We start from the raw sequence: 24,777 nt of genomic DNA, 5'->3' as shown, positions 1-24,777 counted from the left end.
CTTAGAAAGGAGGCCTTGTGCCAGGACCGGCTCTGCCTTTGACAGATGTGTGTGCAGTGGGGTCAGAGGACCTTAAGGAGAGCTGCTCCCTGTCAGCAATTCCCACCAAGGGACAAGTTCCTTCCTGCAGGGGCCTGGGGGACTTCCAGTTGCTCAACCCCAAAATCTTGTTTGGGAGGGGCAGCCTGCTGCAACTTTGCCTGGATTATCCTGCTTCCCTAGGAAGTCAGCAGGGAATTTCAAGTCCTGTGCCTGGTTTTATTTGAGACTTTTTTTTTGTCACCGTTGGAATAGTTTTTATACACAGAATTGTTCTCAATTGTTCTACCTATGTAGAAAAGAACTGTTTATAATCGTTTTTGCACTTTTCTTGCTTTATGGTTCTGTCTTATAACTATGTGCGGCCTGATGGTAAAGGCGGGGGCACAGATAAGAAATCTGATTATATAATTGAGCCACTTATTGAGCCTTTTGAGGCTGAAAGCGGTATACAGTACAAGTCTTTTCAGGCTGCAGCCCTACACATACTTCCCTGGGAGTAAGAGCCACTGAACTCAATGGAGCCCCGTTATTCCAAGTATAATTTCAAGACACGTGCCATTGCGTTACACTGCGTATCGTTCTGCATTGGGATGTGGAGCTTGAAGCCGGCGTGCTGCTGAAGCCTTTGATTTCTCTCCGATGATTTTTTTGGGAAGCACTGGCGGCTGTGAAGAATGCCACGCCGAACCCGGAAACTCGTCGAGCAACGAACGTCTAACATTCGCAGCTCTACGAGATCTCCGCTAACCCACCCGCGAGCATGCGCGGCTCCCTTTTCCGGCGCATGCGCGTTCAGAGCTTGGCGCCATGCGGGAACACGGGCGGAAGAGTGGCTCCGCCGTGGGGCCCGGCTTGTACAGCGCGGCTGCCTCGGTCCTGGCCGGACTGGAGCGCCGGGAGGGTGCCCTCAAGACCCTGGTCTACGGGAGCCGATTCCAGGCGAGTAGAAACAAATATTTGCATGTGTTTGCATGTATTTGCATAAATTGGAGTGGCAAGCTTGGCGAAAGGAGGGGCCTCTACAAAACGGGGTCAGGCAGATTTATGGCAGAGTCGGAGGCTGCCGCCGACTGCGATGGTACAAATGGAATCGCCACCTGCGGGGGCTGTCTATCTTGGGATGTCAATAGCGAGTGGATGACGTCAGAGAATGGGGCGTCACCCTCAGGCCCTGCATCAGATTGGCCACTGTGGGGAAGCAGCCTGATGAGGCAGGGGAATGGACCAACTTTGATCTGGTCCAACAGGTGTATTTTATAGGAGGATATAAAGCCACTTTGTTATATCAAGCCAGGCTATTCCTGGAGTTAGAAGGGACCATAAGAGTCCCACAACCCTGAGATTAAGAATCCTATGCTCCATTAGCTCAGCTATCCAGGTGTTCATTGATGCACCTAACACAGTATTTTCTAGTCTACACTGGCAGCAGTGACTCTCCAGGGTTTTTCTGGCAGTCTTTTTAAATGCTCAAGTGAGTTGAACAGATAAAGAGCAGCAAGCTTTAAAAAAAGGCAAATGGCACCTTGAATTAAAGCAATAAAATAAGAAAAAGCTGAGCTGCAGGGATTTTATAGTTTGAACTCATAGCCAAGAGAGATGATAGAAAAAGAGAGGGATCTGCTGAAGCCGAAGCTGTGCTAAGCTGTTAAGGGGGGGGGGCACCTGAGGCCTTCCAGATGTTGCTGGACTCCAATTCCCATCAACCTGTGCATCCAGTGGCAAGGGATGATAGGAGCTATAGTCCAACAACATACAGAAGGCCATGGGTTCCCTGGGGTAAAGTGTGGAGCCCAGCTGTCCATCAAATTATTATTTCAGGTGTGTGCAGGGGGGGGTGTCTTTCCAAACTTAAAAATAGAATTCCCTGTTAGTGCTTGTTACCTAAATCAAGTGCTCAAAGTGTTCATAGCAGCAAATAAAGCAGCCCCCCCCCAAGTTGGCACCTTTCAAGTGTTTTGGACTGTGTTTCCCATCAGTACCAGCCAGCAGGGACTAAGGATGGCCATGGGGCTGATGGGAGGTGTAGTCCAAAGCACCTTGGAAGCAACAGCAGGGGGGAGATTGGAGTAAAGTGCCCACTTAGCTGTAAAACACTGATAGTCTTTGCTCCATTAGCGACAATGATCCCTGCTCCTCTTCTAGAACCCCCGGCTGCTCTGTGCCCTCGTTTCGGAGACCCTTCGCTATTCTCCTGTGCTGGACTCTATACTGGAGGCTGCTGGCTTGCTCCGTGCTGAGAAGAAGCTGCAGCCGCACCTGGCGAAGGTGAGCATGAGGGGCGGTTGCAGCCCCAGCCCCTGGGCTCCCCCATGCCCAGAACAAGTACCCCGTGCTGTCGCCCACTGGTGCCCCTCTCCTTCCTTTTCAGGTGTTGGTGTATGACTTGCTCTTTGGCAAGGGCCTGCGTGGTGGCGGGCATGGCAAGGTCCTGGTCCTGAAGCATCGTGCCCGTCTGCAGGCCGAACTTGCCCGCTTGAAAGTCCAGAAGAAAGTGAGCCGCAATGAAGATCTGCTGCCACCGATGGCGGCAGGAGGGGCTGGCCAAGGTAGGTGGCTGGACGTGAGGTGCATTGCCACTATCTAGCCTACTGCACTGGAAGAACCTATCTTAATATTTCATGGCTGCCAAAATGCATATTCTCCAGAATCTCCCCAAACATAATGCTGTTCTTGGGAGAAAATGCACAGGCTCTGACTTGGGCTGACTCCCAGGGAAAGGTGCTTTGAAGTGGGGCAGAGAGACAGGGAAGCAGGCGTTGAGAGTGAGCAGCTCTACAGCCTGGATAAGTGCATATCCTGGTGGTGCAAGATGAGGCTCCTGGTCTATCAAGTTTTATCTACATAGGAGAATTTTTAGACTGCAGACTCACTGCTGTCTCTACACCTCAAGACCAGCTACAGGGGCGGAAGGGGGTGGGAGTCTTCATGGTTGATGATGAAGGAAGACCAGCATCTCAGTTTGAGAACTCAGTATCCCAAGTTCCTTGTTTGTTTGTTTTTTTTAAAAGATATTTATTAAAGTTTTCAAAATGTTACAAAAAGAAAAAAGAAGAAGAGAAAATACAAAGTAAAAACAGTTAAAAACAATTCAATCTTTCCGTATCTTATCTTTCATTTGCTTGTTCCCCAGACCTCCTCACACCTACCTTTTTTGTATTCCAGTTCAATTAGTTGGTTCGGCAAATCCTTTCCCTCTTTGTTTTTATCCTAATCTTTAATCTTAATATATTATAACTTTAGATTATCACCTGTTAACAATCCATTTTTACACATTCCTTTATGACATTACTGCTAAAAACCACTTAACTTCAATCCAACCCAAGTTCCTTGTTTGTTTCCAGCCCCTCGAGTGCCGCGATACGTCCGAGTGAACACTTTAAAGACGTGTGTGAGTGACGTTGTTGACTACTTCAAGCGCCAGGGCTACTCTTACCTGGGTAAAGCAGCCAGGTGAGCTTGATATTCCTTCCTTCCTGCTCAGACCCTGCGTGATCTTGGGAGAGGCTGGTACTTTCAGGGTGTCCGCCTGCTAGCCAGCAATGGGCTCAAAACTGTGGCTAGATTTGTTTGCTGTTCCTACTCAGATCTCTTCCAGATAGTTGAAAGCCCTCCAATTGGAGGAGGAGGAAGAGCTTTTTCCATTAGTGGGCAGATTCTCTCTGGCATGGATTGCCTGCCTTGGGAGGGCACAGCTAGCTGGCTCTGGGCTGTGTGGGTGTTGGGGACGTGGAATGAAACTTAACTCCACATCCCATTGTATTTCCCTTCAGCCTAGAGGATGTGAGCTCCTTGTCCGGGAAGAAATTCCTGCTGGATCCCCACCTTCCAGAGCTGCTCATCTTTGCTCCACAGACGGACCTCCATGAGAACCAGCTGTATGCAGCTGGGCACATAATACTTCAGGACAAGGTAAGGGTGGCGTTCTCCAGCTGTGGCACAGGAAAGTGGGGGAGGGTCATTTTTGCCCCAGCAACCTCCTGTTGCCCCTGGAAGTGCTGGGTTCCTGAAACAGACTTCTGCTTTCTTCTAACTGTGGCTTGGGGGTTGCTTCAGGACTTGTGTTTCCATGGACATTGGACTCTGCCTTATACCAAATCAGATCACAAAAATGTTGGTTGCTGACTCTGTTTTCACCACATTAGTGGGGCTTCTGAAATCTGGTGAATGCAATGCAGCGAATGCTCGTCTTTGAGACAAATGTACCCTTACTGGCTTTTGTCTACAAAGGAGACACCAGCTTTTGGGTGCTGTTTGGTCTGCCTGCTTGTCTCCCTAGGTGTGGGTGGGAATAGGCTGCCAGGGTTAACATGTGCTTGTGGGGTGCTGAGAACCCCCTGCTGAGGCCAGGGAGTGTTTGGAAGAGGCAGGTCTCAAGTTCCGCTTTGACTTGGCTCCTCTTATAGGCCAGCTGCCTGCCTGCTTTCCTCTTGAACCCCCTGCCGGGGTCCCACATCATCGATGCTTGTGCTGCCCCCGGCAACAAAACCAGTCAGCTTGCTGCTATCCTGAAGAACAAGGGGTAAGTACAGGGAAGCCAAGTAGGTCCTCAGTGGAAAGAGGGATATCTGGGGACCCAGCTGAGGCAATTGGCACTTGTGGGGAGAGATGCACCCTGTAGCCCTAAGGCTACACTGCCCCATCTCACTCTAGGCTTAGACCTTAGTGAGTTTCGGGAGAGGCAATAAGTCCTGTGTGCTTGTCTCTCCTCTCCCCACCAACCTTCTAGCTCCCAGGGCCTGCCTTGCCCTTTATGGCCAATTGTGCCACTTAGAGGACCAGGAGTAGGAGAGAGACTAGGCCCTGCTTCATTCAGTTTGACAGGTGTGGGTCCTGCTGGCCATAGTGAGAGTTATGATTGGCTAAGCTCAGTCAATGGGAGAGGGAGACTGGGCTGGGGTTTGCAGGGTGGGGGTGAGGAGTGTCAAATTCTCTGGAAGAGGACTCTGACCTCCCTGACATGCTTGCTGTGTTTCTTCTGGGTTTCTCTCTCTTTCTGACTTTCTGACTGTGAACACTCACGGCGCTTTTCATACTCTCAATGCACAGGCAGATCTTTGCCTTTGACCTGGATGCCAAGCGCCTGGCCACAATGAGCACCATGCTGGTGAGGGCGGGGGCCACCTGCTACCAGCTGGCACACCAAGACTTCTTAGCCACAGACCCTGCTGATCCCAAGTACAGCTCTGTGAGATACATCCTCCTGGATCCCTCGTGCAGCGGCTCAGGTGAGCAGGGGAAGGGTCTTGGGGAGCAGATATTCCCATCCTGTGGAACTCCAGCTTTGGTCTTGCACAACTGCAAGCAAATGTACCCTGGGGTGTCAGGGTTTTGCGTGCTGAGAGATCAGTGAGGCAGTAACTGCTCTGGGGTGGTCCTAAGTGCTTGGCTACTCAGTCTTGGTACCACAGAGGTGGCCTCTGAGCCCCAGGCAATCATCTGCTGCCCTCTTAAGCCAGGAAGCCAGGTGCATTTGCTTTTATTTATTTATTTTTTAGTCTTGCTAAGGATACCTTTTGGCCCTTCCTCTTCCTGATGGGGTGAGTGATGGTCTCTCCAGAGTTTGTGAAACCTGTTGGAGTTGACCAGGGTTCACTTTATGAATTTATACCAAAGGCTTCCTATGGAAACTTCCATCATGGAGACTCTGGTGGGCCGAATAATCTCTGGACTCTTACGTTTTCTGCACTGTGAGCTCCAGCCCAACCCTATAGCAAAGGCTGCCTATTTTAGGGCAGGGCCTGCCCATTAGGTATGCTCAGGACTGGGGCCAGTTGCTGCCAGGCAGATCCCAGCCTGGAAGCTGAGCTCCATCTACCACCAACCTAACCTGCGGAGCCCAACCCTGCAGCCTTGGAGCAGTTGTAGCCTATAGCACCAGGTTAGGGAAGGCTGGGTCCGTCTCATGTACCTTTGTTCCCAGGAATGGTCAGCCGGGTGCCAGTTGAGGAAGAGAATGCCAACCTCCCCGAGCGCCTGCAGGCGCTGTCCAGGTTCCAGCGGAAGATGCTGGCTCATGCGCTGAAGTTCCCTGCTCTCCAGCGCCTGGTCTACTCCACCTGCTCTGTGCACCAGGAGGAGAATGAAGATGTGGTGCTGGATGTGCTGAAGCAATGGGGAAAGGAGTTCAGGTACCGGAGAGGAGGGGGTCGGTCAGAGGGTAATGGTAGCTGCAGGGCTCAAAACACAGGCAGGTTTGACAGAGCTGGCTTGGGGGCCAAGGCGGTTCAGCCTTATGCCACCGTCCTGGAGGGCTTTACCTAATACATTCAGACATAGGAATAAGGATGCAAGGTCAATAAAGGAGAGGAGGCCGGAAGGACCACCAGTTAGTTAGTTAATCAATCATACCCCCTTCACAGGTTATAGCATTAAAATACTATACAGGCAACTCCCCATTTACGTGGGGGTTCATTCCAAGGCACTGCATGTTTAAGCGAAATTGTGTATATTTGAAACACCATTGAGAAAGCCAGCAATCACCCCCTTTTGTGATGTTTTTGGGTCACTTCTGGTCGTGCACATATTGTATGCGCCTAAAATGGTTGCTGCCTATATTAAAAACAAAACTTGCCATAAAAATAAGGTGTGTCCTAAAAACACACACCTCGAGCATCAAAACCCAGGATAGAGTTTAGCCTCCTGCCTCAGGAACATGTACTTCTTCCATCCTGAATGATTTGGTGACTCCTGCTGCATCACTGTCCTCTCCGGACGCAGCCAAGCCCGGTACAACCTCCTGTATTTGTTACGAAGTTAAGGACAGGTGCCTCCCCAAGACTGAAAGTGGGTGGGGTGTTATCTGCTGCTTCCATTCCGCTGCCAGAGGGAGGCTACAAGGGAGCTTGCCACTCAGTCTTGCCTTTCCCCTTCTTGCAGGCTCGCGGAAGTCCTGCCTTCCTGGTCCCAGCGGGGCTTGGCCACTTGCGCCAAGGCAAAGTGCTTCCTGAGGGCTTCCCCAAAGGAAACACTGACAAACGGCTTCTTCGTGGCGGTCTTGGAGAGGCAGCCGGCGGGAGCCTCCGGGCCCAGGTGAGTGGGGCACTTGCTACCCTTTCTACTATGCTGGAGAAAGGACTGGAGGGGCATGATCCAGGCACAAGAGGGGCCGCAATGGGATTTCTGGCTTCAAACCTCCAAAGCTACCTGGAGCTTCCCCACACCCTCCTGCAAACACTATGTGGGCTGATCTTTTCTGTATCACATAGGAAAATGAGGGTACCTTTGTTTAAAAACTGAAATGACAAGTTAAATGTAATTAAATATGCATTTGGTGCTGGGGCGCACACATTATTTACTGTGTAATTGAGTGAAAACAGCAACATAATTTTTTTGTGGGGAAACATAACACTAATCCAAAGTTTTGAGGATTCTAGCATACAGACACAGCCCTCCCTGTTCTCCCGCTTTTATACTAAATTACATGCTCCTATTTAAGCAGCATGCAAAATAGGTCCATGTAGCCTAGCAGAAGGCGGCCAAGCAGGCCTTTGCAGGTTGCTTTGATCAGCCATGCTGATTCTTCCAATTGTGTGAAGCAGGGCATACCCTCCAGGCCTTTTTGATCCTCCGAAGGTCACACTCCACTCAGTCCTTCTGCTTGGCTGGAACTTGGTGATGCCTTTTGCTTACCCGGCTAGAGGTGGTGGGACTTGCAAGCCAGAGCCATGGAGCTTCAGGAAGAGGGAAGGCTTAGAGGAGCTGGGGATAGAGGGCTGCTTGTACTTTTGCTAACACCTGCCATTTTTGTGCCCCTAGCTCCTCACAAGAGTTCTCCCAGACTGTCAGTGAAGTAGGTGCAGACCCATGCCTTCCTCTTAAGAAAAAGAGGAGGAAGAAGAAACCAGAGACTTAAGAAGCCTTGTAGGACTGACTTGTAAAGACCATCACAAGACAACACAGACGCTGCTATAGGAAGTCTGCACCAGAGAACTTTGCAGGCTCTGGAATAAAAGTTTGCACAGAAGTGTTATTCTCCCCCCTTCTCCAATTTATTCCAGAGTGTTGTGAATCGTGGCAGGATGTTGGTAGATGGACTAGCCATTATTGGGGTGTTGGGTGCTGTAACTTAAAAGGCACCCACCCCACACTGTTTAATTCTACTATGGGAAGGAGCTGTCTTGAAACTGCTAGTCTTTGCCACTTCTGTCTGCCCAGAACATGCAGTCTGCAGGTACAGACCCAACCTCACTGAAGCTAAGCAAGGTCAGTGGCCTATTACCTGCTTGGGAATGACATGCGTGTTGCCTTTGCTGGAGTATAAATAAGGAAATAATTTTGTGCTATGCAGATCCATCTGAAGTGGGCAGGCCTCCCTCCCATCATTCAGGAAAACCCGGGGGTGAGTTGGCTGCTGCCGCCTTTGGGAAATACCTCCCGCTAAAACAGAAAGACACTCTCCACCTCAAGCAGTTTTGTTTTTATTTTAAATCAACATAAGCAAGGAAAAGAAATTGCACATTCACGCTAAAACCCTCAACAGGAATGATCCAAGTCTTCATTGCGACGTTTTCTTTTTTTAAAAAAAGTCAATCATTCTCCCCATCCTCACAGACGTCATCCCACTCACACAGTTGACGCTGGCACTCTGCACGCAATCAATGGAAAGGATGCAGCCTGGGGTGGCGGGGAGGGTCCCAAGCTGTTTCCCTTAGCAAGCTCAGGATGTGGTGGCTACCTGGCTGGGCAGAGACGTGACTGAGGTAAAGGGAGAGAGGCAGCCCGAGCTCAGGAAGCACCTGTTGTCTCCACTTTCACAGAATTGGGTTTCTTTTGGGGGGGGGATACAAAGGGAGTTCTTAAAGACAGCACCATTCCCATAGCAAGGCACTGCTCTGCTTACTACCAGCATGCCAATGTCATTTATCCACAAGGCAGTGATCTGTGGAAGCCTCGTTCTTTTAGAAACCTCCCCCCACCCCACATCCAGGGGCTGGATGGAAGCTTTTGGCTACTGCCCCTCCAATGGCCCAGACAAAACACTCACTCCCCATGCCAGGCACCCTCTAAATGTGCAAGAGCTCTCAAGCATTACAGGACAGACAAAGCCACATCCACATTATAAAAGAACATGGAATGGGATGGGGGGGCGAGGCAGGCGAGGGGCTCCCAGCCTGAGACTGTTGCAGCCTGGCCACCTCCCGCTCCTCAGAGCTCCCCACCCCAGCTAATTTCCTAATGAACAGCTTTGCACTTTCACACACTTCTATGAACCAAGCTTGAAGGAATTCAAAGGCAATTTAGCTTAAATACAAAAATAAAGTTTCATTTTGTTAAAAAATGTTTAAATATTTTTTTTCTTAAATTTAGAATTAGGCAGGCTCACGCACACACTCTCACACCGTTGTCTCCACTGTATGAAAAAAGCTGGCAGGCACTGGGCTTTCGCGCTTCAAGAGGGAGGCGGGGGGGGGGGGGAGAGGAGCTGGGGTGTTCTGTACCAAAATGAAGGGAGCTCCTTAGAAGAGGAGGGGGTGCTCTTTTGCTTGCTGGAGCCTCTTGCAAGCAGTGCTGTGTAGTAGGGCAGCCAGCGTTGTGCCACGGCAACCCTCTTGGAGCCTCTTCTCTCCCACCAAAATCCAGTGCAGGGAGTCAAAGGCACTGGAGCTGTGCAGCCCTGCTAGGGAGGGCGGCCTTGCTTCACCTCCCTCTCCTCCTCCCAGATGATGCACACAGAGCCGCCCCCTGCTTAGCACTGCCAGCCTCCCAGTCTGAAAACTCCCGAGTGCTTGGCTCCACTCGGCACACGTAGCCACGTCCACACCCAATTCGGCGGGGTTCGTCTCCCTTGGAGACAAGACAGCCACCCCCCAAAAGAAATGTTTACAGCAAGTCCGGCATTACCAACATGCCGCCACACATACAATTAAATTCTTCCTCCAAACTCGATTCACAGAGCAATTGAGAAAAAAAAAAGGAAAGGGAAAGAAAGAACACATTCTGTGAGCAGAACAGACAGACGGATGATTGGGGGGGGGAGGGAGATGGAAGAGGGCAGGGGCTCAAGTGAAGCAGCAGCAGCAAGGGGGCGAGGGGGGAGCTACCTCTTCCACCCCAGCATCTCCCTGACTGCGGAGGGGGTCCCAGCCACGGAGGAACAGTGATTAGTGTTTCGGCGAAGGGCCCCCAGCACAGTGACTGCAACCATGGAGCCTCGGCAAGGTGGTTTTGCCAGCTGCAAAGGGGCTCTGAAGGTGGTGCGAGTGCCAGGTGTGGGCCACAGCATCATCGGAAAAGGACCCCAAGCCCTTGGTGTGGGGAGCCTCTGCCCTGGATCAGGAGAACCTTCTGCCACTTGTCTCCAGGAAGAGGGGAGGGGGCTCCAAGTGGAAACTGGCACACCGCTGCTGGCCTCCTCCCGGCACACTGCCCTCCCTTGGCAGCCAGAAAAGGGAGCAGGTTGAGGTAAGGCAAGAAGGTGGATGGGAGGGAAGAGGGATCCACAGGGGGCTGCTCACATGGGGAAAGGGAAAGTAGCCGATATGTACAAAATTTAATCCAGACTCAGTCATGGACTGTTCAAGTAAAAAGGGCTTGGTTTCTCCTGTCCCGTTTGAGGGGGTAAAAATTGCTCTGGGTAACTTCCTGCGGACGTCACAGACAACGTGGCCCCTAGGCCAGTCAGTCCTGCTGAGGGTGAGCTGTAGAAGCAGCAGCCTCCGTTGGGCAGGTGCTGTGCCCAGGCCAGTCTAGACCCGACAGCAGGTTGGCCGGGAGCTGGAGCCCAGCCAGGAAGTCTCTCTTGGCTACTTCTTTCGGGTGTGCTGCCTCCGGGCTTGTAGCCGCTGGCGGGAGCCAGTCTTGGATCCTGCCCCGATGGAGAAGGTGGGGGCTGGGGGTCCTGCAGGGAAAGACAGAGAAGCAACAAGAAGCCCCCATATCAGTCTCGGCTACATAGACCGAGGTCAGAGGGCTCACAGCAACAGCCCCTTCTGCCACGCAGGGCCGGATAGATAAGGGGGAAATGTATGCTGGGGTATCCCACAGCCCCCCCCACCATTCACCCAACCCCCTCAAGTTCATGGGAGCAAGGAAGCAGACAGAAATCCTGTCCCATAAAACTCTGCTCATCTTCCCAGACTCTTACCAAAAGGAGGTCCGGCACTTCCAAAGGTGGGGGTGATGGATGTTCCAAAGGAAAGGGTGCTGCCCCCCACTGTGCCCGCTCCTGGTGCTGGCGAGCTCTGCCCAAATGTGGGTGGTGGAGCTCCTAGAAGACCAAAAAGGTGGTGAAATGAGAGGCCGACCAGAGTAGGGACATGCATCCAAGGGGAAACAAAGCCAAGGTGCTAGTCTCTGCGCTTTACTGCATGGGACCGGGAGTAAGAGCCAGTCCTTCTCTGCCTTTGCAAGACAATGCAAGGCCAATTGGACAGAATGAGGCAGGTCAGTTTGGACCTGCCTGTCTCCCAGCCAAGGGAGAAATGTCCCCCTCCTCTCTCAACATGCCTCAGTCTGTCACTGACATGAAGGACTGAAGCTTCATGCTCTAAAGCTCCCTAGCAGGAAGGCAGAGCGAGTCCAGCAAAGCATAAAAACCTCGGCATCTGTGCACACCCAGAGACTTTGCATGATTTATTCTGCTGTCAAAATCCAGGCTTTGGGAAGATCTAAAACTTAGACTAGGAGTGGAGGAAAAGGGATGGAAATAAGGAGGAGGGAGGAGCATGGATGTAAGACCTGGATCCAGGGGAGTGTGTGTACACAGAACCTCCATGTGGCAGGGAAAGCGTTTCTCTCCTCCCTTCCCCTACGTTTAACATATTGTGCCTGACAATGTCTCTCAAATTCTCAGGCTTTGCAAAGAGAAGAGGGTGAAGAATGGTGACAGTGGGCAAACGCAGTTGTATTTACAACCTGTTTTTTAAAGGCGGCCAACCCTGGAGAGAAAGGAGCTAGGGGCATGGCTGCAGCACACCCACCCTGCCCTCCACCTCCCTTGCCCAGGACCCAGGTATGTGTGTCCATCTCAGGTTGGGGAACGACTCACCTCCAAAGGCTGGCTTGCTCTCTTGCGTGCCAGGGATGTTGAAAGCGAAACCAGAGCTCTGGCTCTGGGCCCCCAGAGGGTTTTGTGCCAAAGAAGATCCAAAGGGTGTAGCCGCTGCCGCTGCCCCTGCTGCCCCAATCTGTCCACTGCCAAAGCTAAAGCTCACGGGAGCCGCTCCGGGACCTGCAGTGCCAGCAGCAGCAGCAGCTGCACCCATGCCAAAGGCATTGACTGCTCCAGGGGCCTGGTTGGCTGCCCCAAAGCTGAAGGGAGTGGGAGCTGAGCTCCCAAACACCGGGCCTCCTGCACTGCTGTTGCTGCTCGTGGTCTGAGTGTTGGACCCAAAGCCCGACGTGGCGGAGGTTGTGGCCGTCCCAAAGGAGAAGACAGAGGTGGTGGCTCCAAATGCTGGCTGGGTGGTGCTTTTTGCACCAAAGGATGGTAGGGCCCCAGTCCCACTGAAGGGTGTCTGTGAGGGGCTGCCAAAAGCTGGTTGGGCCGCTGGCTGGGAGAAGTTGAAATGAGATTCAAAGCTCACAGGCCCTGCAGATGGCTTGGTGGCTGCCTGCTGACTCTCGGCAACTGTTGTGTCCAAAGCCAGCTGGCTGGTGTCCGTTGGGTACGGAGGCGGTGGCTTGGAAGCCGTGCCAAAGCCCCCTGTGAATGCAGAGGTGCCGGACCCAAACATCAGGGGAGGCTGTGTTGTGGCCGAAGGGGCCGTTGTGGCGCTGCTGTTGCCGAAGAGGCTGAAGCCTGCCGTGGTGGTGGTGGTGCTGGGAGCTGCCTCTGTGTTGCAGGAGGGTGCCTGGCTGAAGGCAGAGCTCACCAAGGGGCTGAGAGTGGGACCTGTAGGGGCAACCTGCTTGCCAAATTGGAAAAGGGGAGCAGTGCCGCTAGTGGATGGGGCCCCAAAGAGCGAGGGATGCTGGGATGATGCTGGTGCGGTGGCAGAGGTGCTGCTAGGTGCAGCTGTGGAGGCCGGCATGGTGGGCCCAAAGCCAAAGACTGCCTTGCTTGAGGAGACAGCTGTGGAGTTGGCTGTGGTGGAGAGCAGAGCTGCTGCAGTGGTGGTCACAGTGGCCTCCAGGGGAATGGGGAACCCAGGCGTAGCTGTGGTGGTGGAGCTGCTGGCGGGCAGGGTGGGCACGGGCGCCGGCTGGAAGGTGAACGGCGAGGCAGCTGCCACTGTTGCAGGAAGAGCTGAGGTGGCTGGTGGGGGCGGAGCCCCAAATACGGGCTTGAAAGTGCTGCTGGAAGTGACAGCAGGAGCAGCCAAGGAGGAGGGCAGAGTCCCAGTAGCTGGGGCAGGCCCAGTCGTGGTGGTGCTACTCATGGAGAAACCCAGCCCCTCGCTCTTCACCAGGCTGCCAAAGACAGGCTTGAACATGGGTGCTGCCTCAGGTGCAGGAGAGGCAGTTGTTGTTGTTGTTGACACAGGGGCTGTAGGAGGGCTAGTAAGAATCCCAAAGAGGGTGCTGGGCTTCGGGGCAGAGGCAGGCCGTGCTGGAGTCTGGCCCAGCTCAGAAGAGGAGGCAGCCATTGGGCTGCAGGTGCTGCTGGCAGGCTGGGCAGCACTGGAGGAAGAAGACAGTGCTGTAGTAGCCAGGGGCGCTGGGACACCGAGTGACAACAGTGGGGCCTTGGTCACCTCAGGGGAGCTCATGGGCATGGAAGATCCCAAATCCAGGGAAGGAGAAGCGGCTGACAGTGGAGGGGTCTCTGCAGCAGAGCCAGGACCTGGAATAGCAGGGGAGGAAGAGCATTGTCACTATATCAGAGAGGAAATGCTGCTCAACAGGGAAAGCTCATCAACAACAGTTCTCTGTTTTGCATCAGACAACCACTATATTCTCTCAATGCCCCCCCGCCTCCTCCTTCATCAGATATCAGTCTTCAGCTTGCCTTTAAGATGCAATGTCAAATGAGAAATCCTGCAACTTGTATATTCTCCTTCAGCCACCCCAGCTGTGATTACATACAGGGAGGTTGAAGAGGGCTGAGACTTAACTCATCTGTCTTGACAGAAACTAACATCTGCACACGGCAAAGAAGCAAATTGTGGGGGGGGGGGGGGAGTCTGTGCCCTCAAGAAACTTGTCAGGAATTCCAGAATACTGTGTCAACCTCTCTCCCCCCACCTCCTCTGATGTAGTTAACTTTGTCCATTAATCCCTGGAAAGTGGCTTAGAGTAACCAGCTAGTTTTGACCTGAGACTTAAGGTCACCCTGATCTTAACAAGACTGGACATTCCTCAAGGAAGACTCTTCATGAAGCTACAAGCAAGTCTATCGCACTCAGGAGCGGGGATTCCACAGACCACCTTAAGAACGGCTACCCGCAACGGAAACTCCCACCAGCTGTGGGCTAATACTGCTCAGCTCCCTCCAGTCCCAACATCATACAGCACCGCTGGCTGCGGCTGATAGGAGCTGCAGTCCCAGAAAGGGAAACATGCCTTACAGAGCACACAGAGGTAGAGCAGAGGCAGCCAAGGCAGCGCCTAGTGACTGGCTGTGGTTGGCTGGGGGAGGTGGTAGAAATCAACATCAGGCTGGCAACCCTGGAAGAGGTTCTCCTGCAAGTAGGCACTCCAAATTAGAGAAGCTCCCAAGGTAGGAAATTCCGACTCCTTGAAAGGAAGTGTCACCCAAGCTATTTTTTGTGCCCCCTTGAAAAACTGCAATTGATCAGCTTTTAATGGTATGATGCCTTAAAGAAACTAAGTAACTCAGATCCTTTAGCCCCCAGGGTCATCAGGTGCCCTCCACCAGATAAAAACCCCTCTGGAATCTCCCTCCCACACCCCTTTCCAAACCAGCATGGCTAGGTTTCTGCAGCAGGAAGGCAGAACGCCATTGGGAAGAGCTGTACCCTCAATCACATCATAGCCAAGCTACTGTCTTCCCCCAAGGCCTCCCCAAACCACTCACCAGTTAGCCCTGAGGAGCTCTGCCCATCTTGCATCTTCTTCAGGCTCTCCAGGAGGGGGTTGGTGCTGGCAGCTGTGACAGACAGCGACACAGCAGTGGACTTGTTAGGTATTGTCCCGAAAGACAGGGTGCTGGGTGGTGAGGTCATCGGCGCTGAGAGTCTGGGAGTGGAATCTGTTGGGGAGGACCAGCATGTAAGGAGCAGAGTGCTTAGGGCTTTAAAAAAATGTATTAAGCAGGATATAAATGCAGAATAAACCCAGGGGCACCCAAACACAACAACCAAGGAGGCAACCAAATGTACAAAGCCATCTGATAGACCTGCTATTCCTGAGAGCCACTAAAGGGACCTTCTTGAGGAGATCCAAAATTCCCCGTTTTCTGTTTTATTTTACTCTGCAAGCCCCTTATTCCAATGCCCTCCCCTCCCTAAACTTGAGGCAGTTCATACACAGAGGGGAGAGGGTGCTCCTACCAGTCTTGTCCTCCAGGACTCTGTTGAACCACTGCAGAGCAGCCTTCTTTTCTGCATCCAGGTCAGCAGAAGTGACAGAATAGCCCAGCTGAGGCGGAAGAGGCTGTGGAGAGAAGAGGAGGGACATTGCTTGTTTCAGGTGAGCATGGCAGTCCAGTGGGCCCCCAGAGGAAGGAGGGAAAGCCCTCCAAGGGGCAGCAGAGGCAGCAGCCTGACACCAAGACAGTCTACCTGGCTCAGCCTTGTTTACACCAGGGGCAGTCAAAGCGGTCAGCAACCTTTGACTCAGTCAAGGCAAAAGGCAGCGAGTCAAGAGCTTGGCACTCATTCTCTCTCACTCCAAGCTTGTCCTCAAGGCCAACTAAGTCCAGAAAAAGGAACAGAAGGAGCGTACCATGGTGAAATTATCTTCCCGCCGAGTGGAGAGCAACTGGATCTTCCGCTTGCGCTTGCCAGTGCTGCCTGATGAAGGTGGCGACACTGGTGAGCTGTGCCTGCTCCGCAGGGGCATCTCTGCTGCTGCAAGAAGAAGAGGCCAGAGTTGTTAAGCCTGCGGTTTTATGCATGAGGCCCTGCCCAGCCAAAGGAGGCTTGGGATTCTGCAGCACTGGTGGCCTGTTTCTAAATACTGTCACTTTAAGCTTCTAATAAATCCCAGGTGGACATAATGTGAACATGGGAAGTGAGAGGAAAAACCTTCTAAAATGGGGTTGCTGAGACGTGTAGCATCCAGCCCTCCAAATGCTGCTGTCAACTCCCCTCACTCCTGACAGCCAGTGTGGCTGAAGGCCAGGGATAGTGGAAGCTCCAGGGAGATCTGGATTGCTACACGTTAAGATACATCCCCTGCCTCCGGCCATTCTAAAGTCTTCCCAACTAGCCTGTATTGAGATAAACATTCTGCCCACTCGCCTGCTCCACCCACCAAGAGTTTTGCATTTGTTCGTTTTTTCCTTTAAGATCACAACAGAATCAATGCCACATCAATTCTGGTTCCTGCTCCAGGTATGTCCACCTTTTTATTAGCAAAGCATCCCTGCCCCCCTCCACCTGCCTACTCACACTCATTCTTCTCTGCTGGCGCCTCCTTGTCTGTCCTCACAGGTGTGGAGTTGATAGACTGGTGAGACTCATCATCCCTGGAGCAAAAGGAGAAAGCCAGTGAGACCTGACTCTTGAGGACTCATTGCTCTCAATACTCTGGCAGGTGAAGGGGTGCAGCTAAGGAAGCGGATGCCTTGGAGGACCCTTGCTATAAAATGTACCTTGTGCTGTCCGAAAACACCCACATTAAGGAGTCAGCTTTCCCATTTCACAGAATCCTTCTACCTATTCAAAGGCAAAGTTGGTCTTGTACAAGACCTCTAATGCTTTCACTCAGAAACAGCACTCTTTTCCAGAGTGCGCATCAACAGAGGAAAACTGTGGCAACGTGAAAGGGAAGGGAGGTGTTGCTCCGGATGGGAACCATGGGGAAGGGGGGAGTCCTTGAACACCCCCCCGGCCGGCCTCCTGGCCCTTCCCGGCCTTGGCCCCACACTGCCACAAGCAGGCAGGGAGAAGATGCACTCACGTGAGGCTGGCATTGGGGTATCTTGCTTTTTTGTTCGGCCTCTCAGGTGTCTGAGAACGGGAGGATGCTGGGCTGGAGAGAGGAGAGGTGCTTGGGCCGCTCCTCTTCCATACCTGGAGGGAAGGAAAGAGGACAGCAGAGGCAGAGTAAGATGGCAGCATCACACATCTCTTAGCTGGAGCTCTAGTGAAACCACTTAGCACAGCCTCAGCCAACCTGAGGCCCTTCGGATGTTGCTGGGCTACAGTGCCCATCAGCTCCAGCCAGATGATTTAATCCAAGAATGGAGAACCTATGGCAGCATTCGAGGCATTGCTGACTGGAACCCCATCACCCTGACCATTCGTCGTCCTGCCTGGATGGGCTGCTAGAGTCTAACAGCATCTGGAGGGCACCACAGATGCCCCCTGTCTTAACAGATATAAAATGAACAAAATCCTGGAACACGGCAAAAGTCACAGCAAGATCAGAGTAATGCAATTACTAAATCTTGCCTTCTATATTTACCAACAGATGAAGTAACACACTTTGTAAGCACGTTCACACCCTGCTGTTCTCGCATATAATTCAAGATGAAAGTGCTTTCATGGGGGCTTCCAATTCAAGCACTGACCAAACCCAGACTGGCTTCATGTCCGCCAGGTAGCTGGGTGAAGGGCCAACAGGCCAACCCAGAGAATTAGAATATAAAATAAGATGAAGTACGATCATGCAAGAAGTCAGGACACGGAGCAACAATGTTCCTAGGAGATGAAAATATTTTTGGAACTCTGAAAGGCCTTTCATGTTCCATGTCCTAAAGGCATTTCATTTCAGGGATAACTTTCAAAGATTAACTAAAGCTATATGCTGTCAGCTGGCCCTTCTACAAGTAGGAACTCTCAGGGGCATCTCAATTGTCCAGTGTGGCTTTGCCATCCCCATGTTCAATTTTATCTAGAACTAGGGCAGCCTTCTGCAAACTGGGCTCCAAATGTTTTGGACTATGACTCATCAGTTCCAGTCAACATGCCATGAATTATACCAGTTGAAAATGTATAATCTCTAACAGTAAAGGGGGGGGGGGCTAAGCTTGACTTCTCAGGTATAAACTTTTGTTTTTTTTTAAATATGAGAAAAACAGTTTAAACATTTATGATGAAGACCATTGAAAAACAACTAATGTAACACAGAATTTAGAACTACTGATTTTCTTATTAATTTACACAAAGGGATTGCCGCTCAGTTGATATATCATGACTTGTGATGCTAAATATCTCCAGCCTCCCTGACCATGGGGAAAAGAAGCCAAGGGACTGGCACGTACCTGTGAGAGGCCCCGGGTGGAACTGTAGGAGCTGGCGATGGCATTGCGGATGGAGCTAGGGATCCCCCCTACAGGCAGGCTGTTGATGGAGCTGAGGGAGGAGGTACGCGACCTCTTGGAGGAGCCTTCTTCCAGGCAGTGGGACAGGAGGAGACAGCGCTTCAGGGAGCCAGGCCTAGGGGCAAGAGGCAGAGATGACAGTAGCACAGTGAGCCACCTTCGACAGGGCTCGCCTTCTGTCAAAGCCTTGCTGGGAAGATGGCCTTTTACAGAAATCACCCCACAATTCATATCCAGGAGAGCATGGAGAGATTTGCCAAACCTCAAACTTCTCTCCACGCATATGAACAATGGCCTCAATCTGCCTCTCCTAGCACAACCATGTGCACAGCAGCATTTCAGCGCCAAAGGACACATGATGAAGCAGATCCAATTGTGGTTTCTCTCTTTTTAAAAATACTTCAATGCAGGCGAGGGGAGGGGAGAGGATAGAGGTCAGGCCTCTGAATTTGATTGGTGTAACGAGTACTGCTCCCCTACACTCCACCATTATTTGTCAATACCATTAGGAGGAAGCCTTTTTCCAGGCATAACTCTCAGTACTTACTTGGGGACCAAAGATGCTGGGGCGCCGTTGGCCACCAAGGGCTCAAAGGCAGACTGTCCACTCCCACTGCTATCATGGCGCCTGGAAGGGGGGAGAGAAAAGGGAAAACAAGGTCTTCAGAAAATGTAAGAGCGTAGCTGTCACAAGCATGGATCCAGCTCATTACCATACTCAGCAAGGCCAACTCAGTTCTCAGCCTGTGCAAGGCAAGGGATGGCATAGTGGCAGATGCCAACAAGCTTGGAAGACCCCAGTTTAAATCTTGGTGCAACTTAGCAGGTGATGCAAGGGGCTGGTGGTTTACCATTTCATTCATTTTTTGAAGGGGGCTATTCAGAAATTAGTCAAATGGTTTTGAGAGAGGGGTCTTGCTCTTTTAGATTTTTCAGCTAATTGAAACTGAAGTCCATCTCAGCAGCCTCTCACCCTCACCCCCACAAAGCCACATTGCAACAATGCCATGGTCCAGTTTGGAAGCAAAGCAAAGCCAAACCGTAACTGAGCATGAGGCTGAGAATGTGTGGGTGTAGAGTGAGAATCATGATTGCCACACCCCTCTTCCTGGCTGTGCAACCTGTATGACATAGCAATACGGGCTTGGGATTTGTCTCCCCCATGCAACCACAAGCCCAGTTGGAGGCCCAGGGAGCAGGAAAAGCACCTGCAAGCACCTGAATACTCAAGCACTTGTGCACAGGTCCCTTAAACAACTGTGTAGTTCACTCACTTAAGAGACTTTGGGGATATAGAGAGTTCCAACAACATGTAGGAACCTGAGGCTCACTATGTCACCAAGAACCCACTCCAGCCTTGATAGGGGCAAGGTACGACTTGGGTTGTTTCTGCCTTTTCTCAGTGATTAAGCACCAGTGGTTCTGAGGCAGACATCTTCAGTCCCAGGATCTCAGCCCCTTTGTGCCCTAATGGATGCTGCTGGCAACCAGACAGGCCACTGCTGGCTTTTACCTCCTCTTGCTCTCCTGGCCACCTGGGACATTCTGGTCCTCCTCTCCCTCCTCCTCCTCCTCCACGGCCCTCTTTCGGCTCTCCCTGAGAGCGCTCAAGACCGTCTCTTTGGCGCACGGGTCCAGGGTACTGTTGGGCGTTGCAGAGAAAGCCACGGGGGAAGCCAGCTGCTCCAACCTGTTAATAGGAAGAAACAGTAGTCATAAGGAATCGGCGCTCTCCCGCATCCCAACAATATGCTCTCCCTCAGGAGGCAAGGTGTCCCCACCCGCCTGAATCCAGTGAGATCTTGTTGGCAAGAGTTATGGCTGCAAGGAGTCTCTCTCGACATCAGCCTGAGGGCTGGCTCATGACCTCACAAAGCTCTTCTAGGGCAGCAAGCTGATGCTGATTAAGAAGTCATTCTAGGGCCATCAGCTGAAGAGGAGGAAGAGAGGCTTGGCCGCTCACACCAACCAATCAGGACTGGCCTAATGAGGCAACAGGGCCAAGTGAGATTTAGGCTGGGTATACACCCCAATTTTACAAAATCAAAATCCACCAGAAGGGATCTTCCCAATTTCTCCTAGCTCTACCCAGTCATTTTAAACATTTATTGGAATTGTGTTTTAGTCTGTTTTTTTTAAAGTGCTTGGGTTTTTTGTTTTGTCTTGTTGCATTTTGTTATGCTTACTGTTTGTTGCTTTTGTTAATCTTTTGATTATTAAAAAATAAAAAATAAACCCATGAAGGAATTGCTTGGCTTGGGACAGATCCTAGCCAGAGACTTACAGTGGGGAACGGCAGAGGCTGCTGTCTGGTCGAGCAATCTTCACCGTCACAGGGCTCCGAGCCAGGCTGGAGTTGTGGACAGACAGCCTGTTTTTACGCCGATATCCATCCCAGCAGATTGAGGGCAGGGTCCCCAGAGAGGCGTACTGTGCCTGCTGGATGGGGTAGCGCCGCCGAGGGGAAAGCATAAAATGAGGTGATGCAGAGAGGTGGTCCCTGAAGAGAGAAAAGAACACGGGTCAGTCAAGACAAGGGGAAAGAAGATGCCCAAAGAGTGGCTGGCCTTTCCTCAAAAAGTACAAGCTAAAAAAGGAAACCCTCAAACTGAACAGGCAAGTTCTCTTCTTGGCTACTACAAGGGGTTTCTTTTCACAGCCATGATCCACTTTGTAAGAAGAACCTGGGGGAAACTACACACGTTCAAAAGCTGAGGACTGATGGCGCTCTGAGTGTCAATAACCTCAGCCACAAATAGGAAGACACATGATCCATCAGTTTATACTGCCGGTTGCTTTACTGCCCTGGCAAAATACTTGGCAGACACTGTCCTCACTACACCAACCTGAACACTAGTGCAGCAATGGCTGGATTCAAGTGTGGAAGGCTTCTGTTATTCATCTGAAAGATATACATCAAACAATCTCCATCAAATTGTTAAAATCACTGCTGAGCTGTTACAATCACCTAACCTAACAAACACACACACACATATGGAGGTTGTGAAGCTCAGATACATCACATCAAATGTATGGCATTCTATTGAACACCCACATGAGCTTGTGGAAGGAGAGAGGGGCTCCTCTAACAGTTTAAAGTTGGCTGATTCATGTTCAAAGAAATGAGGTGCCGAAATGGGCTCCCCACCTACTTCGTAAGGAAAAGTCCTGCCCCAGCAGCCTCTCAAGACAGGAGAGGGATATGCTGGAATGCTTTCCTTAATTCCTTAATGCAAGGCAAGCACATCAACATTCAGGGCTTCTATGACTTCAGGGATGCCTTTATGTAAGACAATTTCCTGCAGAAGACAAAAAGGTATTTCTCTCTTCACAGCACACATTTCCTGGACTTGCCATCTCTGAACTCATCACAATGCAGAAAGTTTTGGACAAGCCACTTCCACACAAGGGACTGGAATGAAGATGCTGAGAATCCAATCCTCTGTGAGGAAACAAGCAGATCACACTGCAGCTACAAGAACCACCACACCCTGCATCCTGATGCTTCTCACATTAGCCATCCTGGTGCCTCTGGGAAGCCCCCAAACAGGGGGGAAGGGGCAGCAACCCTTCCCAGCATCTGATTCAGAGGGAAGCTGCCCCTGAAGATGTCTGAAGGTTCCATTCAGCCATCAACAACCCTCCTCCTCCTCTGAACATGCCATCTAAGCCAGGGGCCAACACTACAGCTTGCAGTAAGCAAGCCCCATGGATTAATCCTGCCTATAGGAAGAAGCATTTTCTTGTCTACTGGCAATCAAAGTAATCAGCCACCTGAGGTTCCAGTCTTATGGTGGAAGGAAGTCTCCATATAATCTCACCATTTCCTATACGCCATGTGCAATTTGATAAGCATCTATCTAGTCCCTACCTTAGTAGTGTTATTTGCTGCTAAACAAAAAAGCCTCCAATACACTAGCCTTTTAGAACACAAGAAGCTGTCCTACATAGAGCTTGGACCAAACTGGTCCAGCTAGCTTAGTACTGTCTGTATTGATTGGCAGAGGCTCTCCAGGGTCTTCAGCAGGGGACACTCTCAGCCCTTCCTGGAGATTCTGTCCTACCACTGGGACACAGCCCCTACCCCTCACAGGAAAGCTACTGCCAGCAAAAGGACACACGCCTGAGTTGGGTCTTTTTCTTTATTGTTTAGACCATTTACACACCTAACTATTCTGGCTGAAACCAACATCACTCAAAGTGTCTAACTTGCCCTTTTTAAAATACAATGGTAAAGCTGATAAAGAACAAACAACAGAATCTCTCTCAACACAGTCTGGCAGCAAGCACAACTGTTGATCCCAAACTGGCACATTCAGCCTTGAGAAAAAAGCCTGGCTGGTCTCTAGGCAGTAATGGGGCTCCCTCAGGACATTCAGCACCCACTGCTTTCAACTAAAGCACCTGGATTAGCACCACACAGCAGGGTGATTAAATGTACCAAGGCTTTGAATGAAAGTGAAACAGGAGGGAGGGGAAAGGAAACCTGAGCTTTTCTGTGTTGGAAGCCCCAAGAGGAGTAAGACAGGAGCTCTAGAAGAAGAGCAGCAATAGATGGGGAACTTGGAAGGATAAAGAAGTCCAGGATCTGATACAGTACTAAAATAATTTAATGAGAAGGGAGTAAAAAGACAAAAGCTGAATGACACTCCAGTGCACTGTCAAATGAAAAGCCTGGCCAGGCAAGTTATTGTGACTAATTGCAACCAGGGCCAAGAGTGGAAAATGATGCAGAGCAGAAAGAGCAACCGGAAGTGGGAGGAATGCAGTGAGGTGGGCAGGAGAGGTTGCAGCCCACATGCTCCTCCAGGCCATGCTGGGGGAAAGGTCTTGCCTGAAACCAAGTGTCCTAATCTGCCCTAAGCTCCCTTGGTCCCCCATAAGATCTTTACCAAGGGCCCCCTAGAGACCCCTCTAGCAAAATCACTCTCTTCTTCCAAAGTTATCCTGGAACCATCATAGCTACAGAAGCTGCCTCAATACAAAAGGCTAAACCCTGGGGAACAGAAACTGCACTTTTAGGCAGGAGCTCAACAGCAGGCAGGAGGAGTGTCTTGCCCCACATGCAAGTGAGAGGGGTGTGTGTTGGAGAAGGAAGGAAGGCTGGGTTCAAGGTGTGGGAAGTGAACATGTGGATGGAGCTTTATTTTGCACATCCACGTGCCCAAAGATGAAGAAGGAGCTCCCTAGACAAGCTGAAGACAACCAGTGGAGCAGGAAGAATAATGGACAGGGTCAGCTTCTCTTCGGTTTGCTTTCCCATCTCCAATAAATGGGCATGTGCTCTGCTGGAGGCCCTGCTTATGGCACAAGCAGCAGGCGTCTTTCCTCACCACAACCCACCACCCCGCATGTACAGAGTGCAAAAGAGCGCTCCTCTCTTCCTCCGAGCATGGGTGGAGGTTGTGGAGAGAGGAGTGTGACAAGCTTCTGCCCCCGAAACATGTGCAGAGTGCAGAAGGGCGCTCCTCCTTTCTTCCGAGCGCTCTTGGGTGGGGGGCGTGGAGAGAGGACTACCCGCCGCCCTCTTCTTACCCGCAGCTCCCTCTTTGATGCTGCTGCTGCAACTGCCGCCGCTTCCTTTCGGGCAGGACCGGTGAGGCGTAGCAGCATCCGCCCCCCATGGCAGGGCCCCCGTTGGCCACGGCGGGGGAGAAGGCGCGGTGGGGCAGCGACGACGGCCCCTTCATCTCCTTCCCGAAGCCGCCTCCTCCCGCAGAGGACGAGGCGGCCGCCCAGGCTCCCCCGGCCGCCGCCGCCACGGCCAGCGAGAGCGCCGCCCCCGACAGGCCCAGCAGTAGTACCAGCAGCGACAGCGACGCCGCGGCCGCTGCCGCCGCGGCTGCGGGGAAGGCCCAAGCCCGGCCGCCCTCAGACGACCCTCCGCCTCTCCGCCGGCCCCGCTGCTCTCGCTCGCGAGGATTCCGCCGCCGCGACGGAGGCCACCAGCCCCAGCCGGGCCCCGACGCGCCGCCGCCCCGAGACATCGAGGCCCCGACGCGCCGCAGCCGCCACGGCCGCCTCAGCCACTCGCGCTCTTCCCTTTCCCGTGCCCGGCATGCACCGCGCGCCCGCGCGCGCCCGAGGAACAAGGGGGCGTGGTCCGTGGATCTCGTCGGCACGGGGGAGGAGGAGGGAGGGAATGGGCGTGGCCTGGAGAGAACGAGAGGCCTCTTTCTGCGAGGCGGAGGGGAGGGAAGAAAGGCGGGAAGGAAGGAAAGTGGGGCGGGGCGCCTGAAGCGCTGAGGTGAATCTGAGTCGCTCTCTCTCTCGCTCTCCCCAGCCTGGGTTGACCCCTGGGCAGGCGGGGATTCAAAATGGTCTCCCTCGCAAGTGTCCCCGAATTGGCCATGAGGAGAAGAGGAACCCGGCTAACAGGTCATAGAAAATGTCTGGCCACAGAA

General features: G+C 52.1%; 2 protein-coding genes across 2 annotated transcripts; one reads left to right on the top strand and one right to left on the bottom strand.

Moving 5' to 3' along the window:
- The first annotated feature begins 819 nt into the window (after positions 1-819).
- On the top strand, positions 820-8,005 carry NSUN5 (NOP2/Sun RNA methyltransferase 5). The gene is made up of 10 exons (XM_028707800.2): positions 820-981; positions 2,185-2,307; positions 2,411-2,588; positions 3,384-3,492; positions 3,813-3,951; positions 4,446-4,561; positions 5,089-5,267; positions 5,963-6,170; positions 6,919-7,071; positions 7,798-8,005. The coding sequence occupies exons 1-10, from the start codon at positions 850-852 to the stop codon at positions 7,892-7,894; spliced, it is 1,434 nt and encodes a 477-aa protein (XP_028563633.2). The 5' UTR covers positions 820-849; the 3' UTR covers positions 7,895-8,005.
- Positions 8,006-8,443: 438 nt separating this feature from the next.
- LOC114585281 (nuclear envelope pore membrane protein POM 121) lies at positions 8,444-24,430 on the bottom strand. Its single transcript, XM_028707798.2, has 13 exons — positions 23,909-24,430; positions 20,658-20,873; positions 19,887-20,063; positions 18,921-19,001; positions 18,314-18,488; positions 17,008-17,120; positions 16,497-16,573; positions 15,829-15,953; positions 15,435-15,537; positions 14,960-15,133; positions 12,029-13,765; positions 11,126-11,248; positions 8,444-10,879 (listed from the first exon to the last, which is right to left on the bottom strand). The coding sequence occupies exons 1-13, from the start codon at positions 24,358-24,360 to the stop codon at positions 10,785-10,787; spliced, it is 3,648 nt and encodes a 1,215-aa protein (XP_028563631.2). The 5' UTR covers positions 24,361-24,430; the 3' UTR covers positions 8,444-10,784.
- Positions 24,431-24,777: the final 347 nt, after the last annotated feature.

The sequence above is a fragment of the Podarcis muralis genome, chromosome 15 (genome assembly GCF_964188315.1).
Source record: "Podarcis muralis chromosome 15, rPodMur119.hap1.1, whole genome shotgun sequence".
Classification (NCBI taxonomy): Eukaryota; Metazoa; Chordata; class Lepidosauria; order Squamata; family Lacertidae; genus Podarcis; species Podarcis muralis.
Note: the sequence above shows the minus strand (reverse complement) of the source record. Positions and strands in the feature narration are given on the sequence as shown.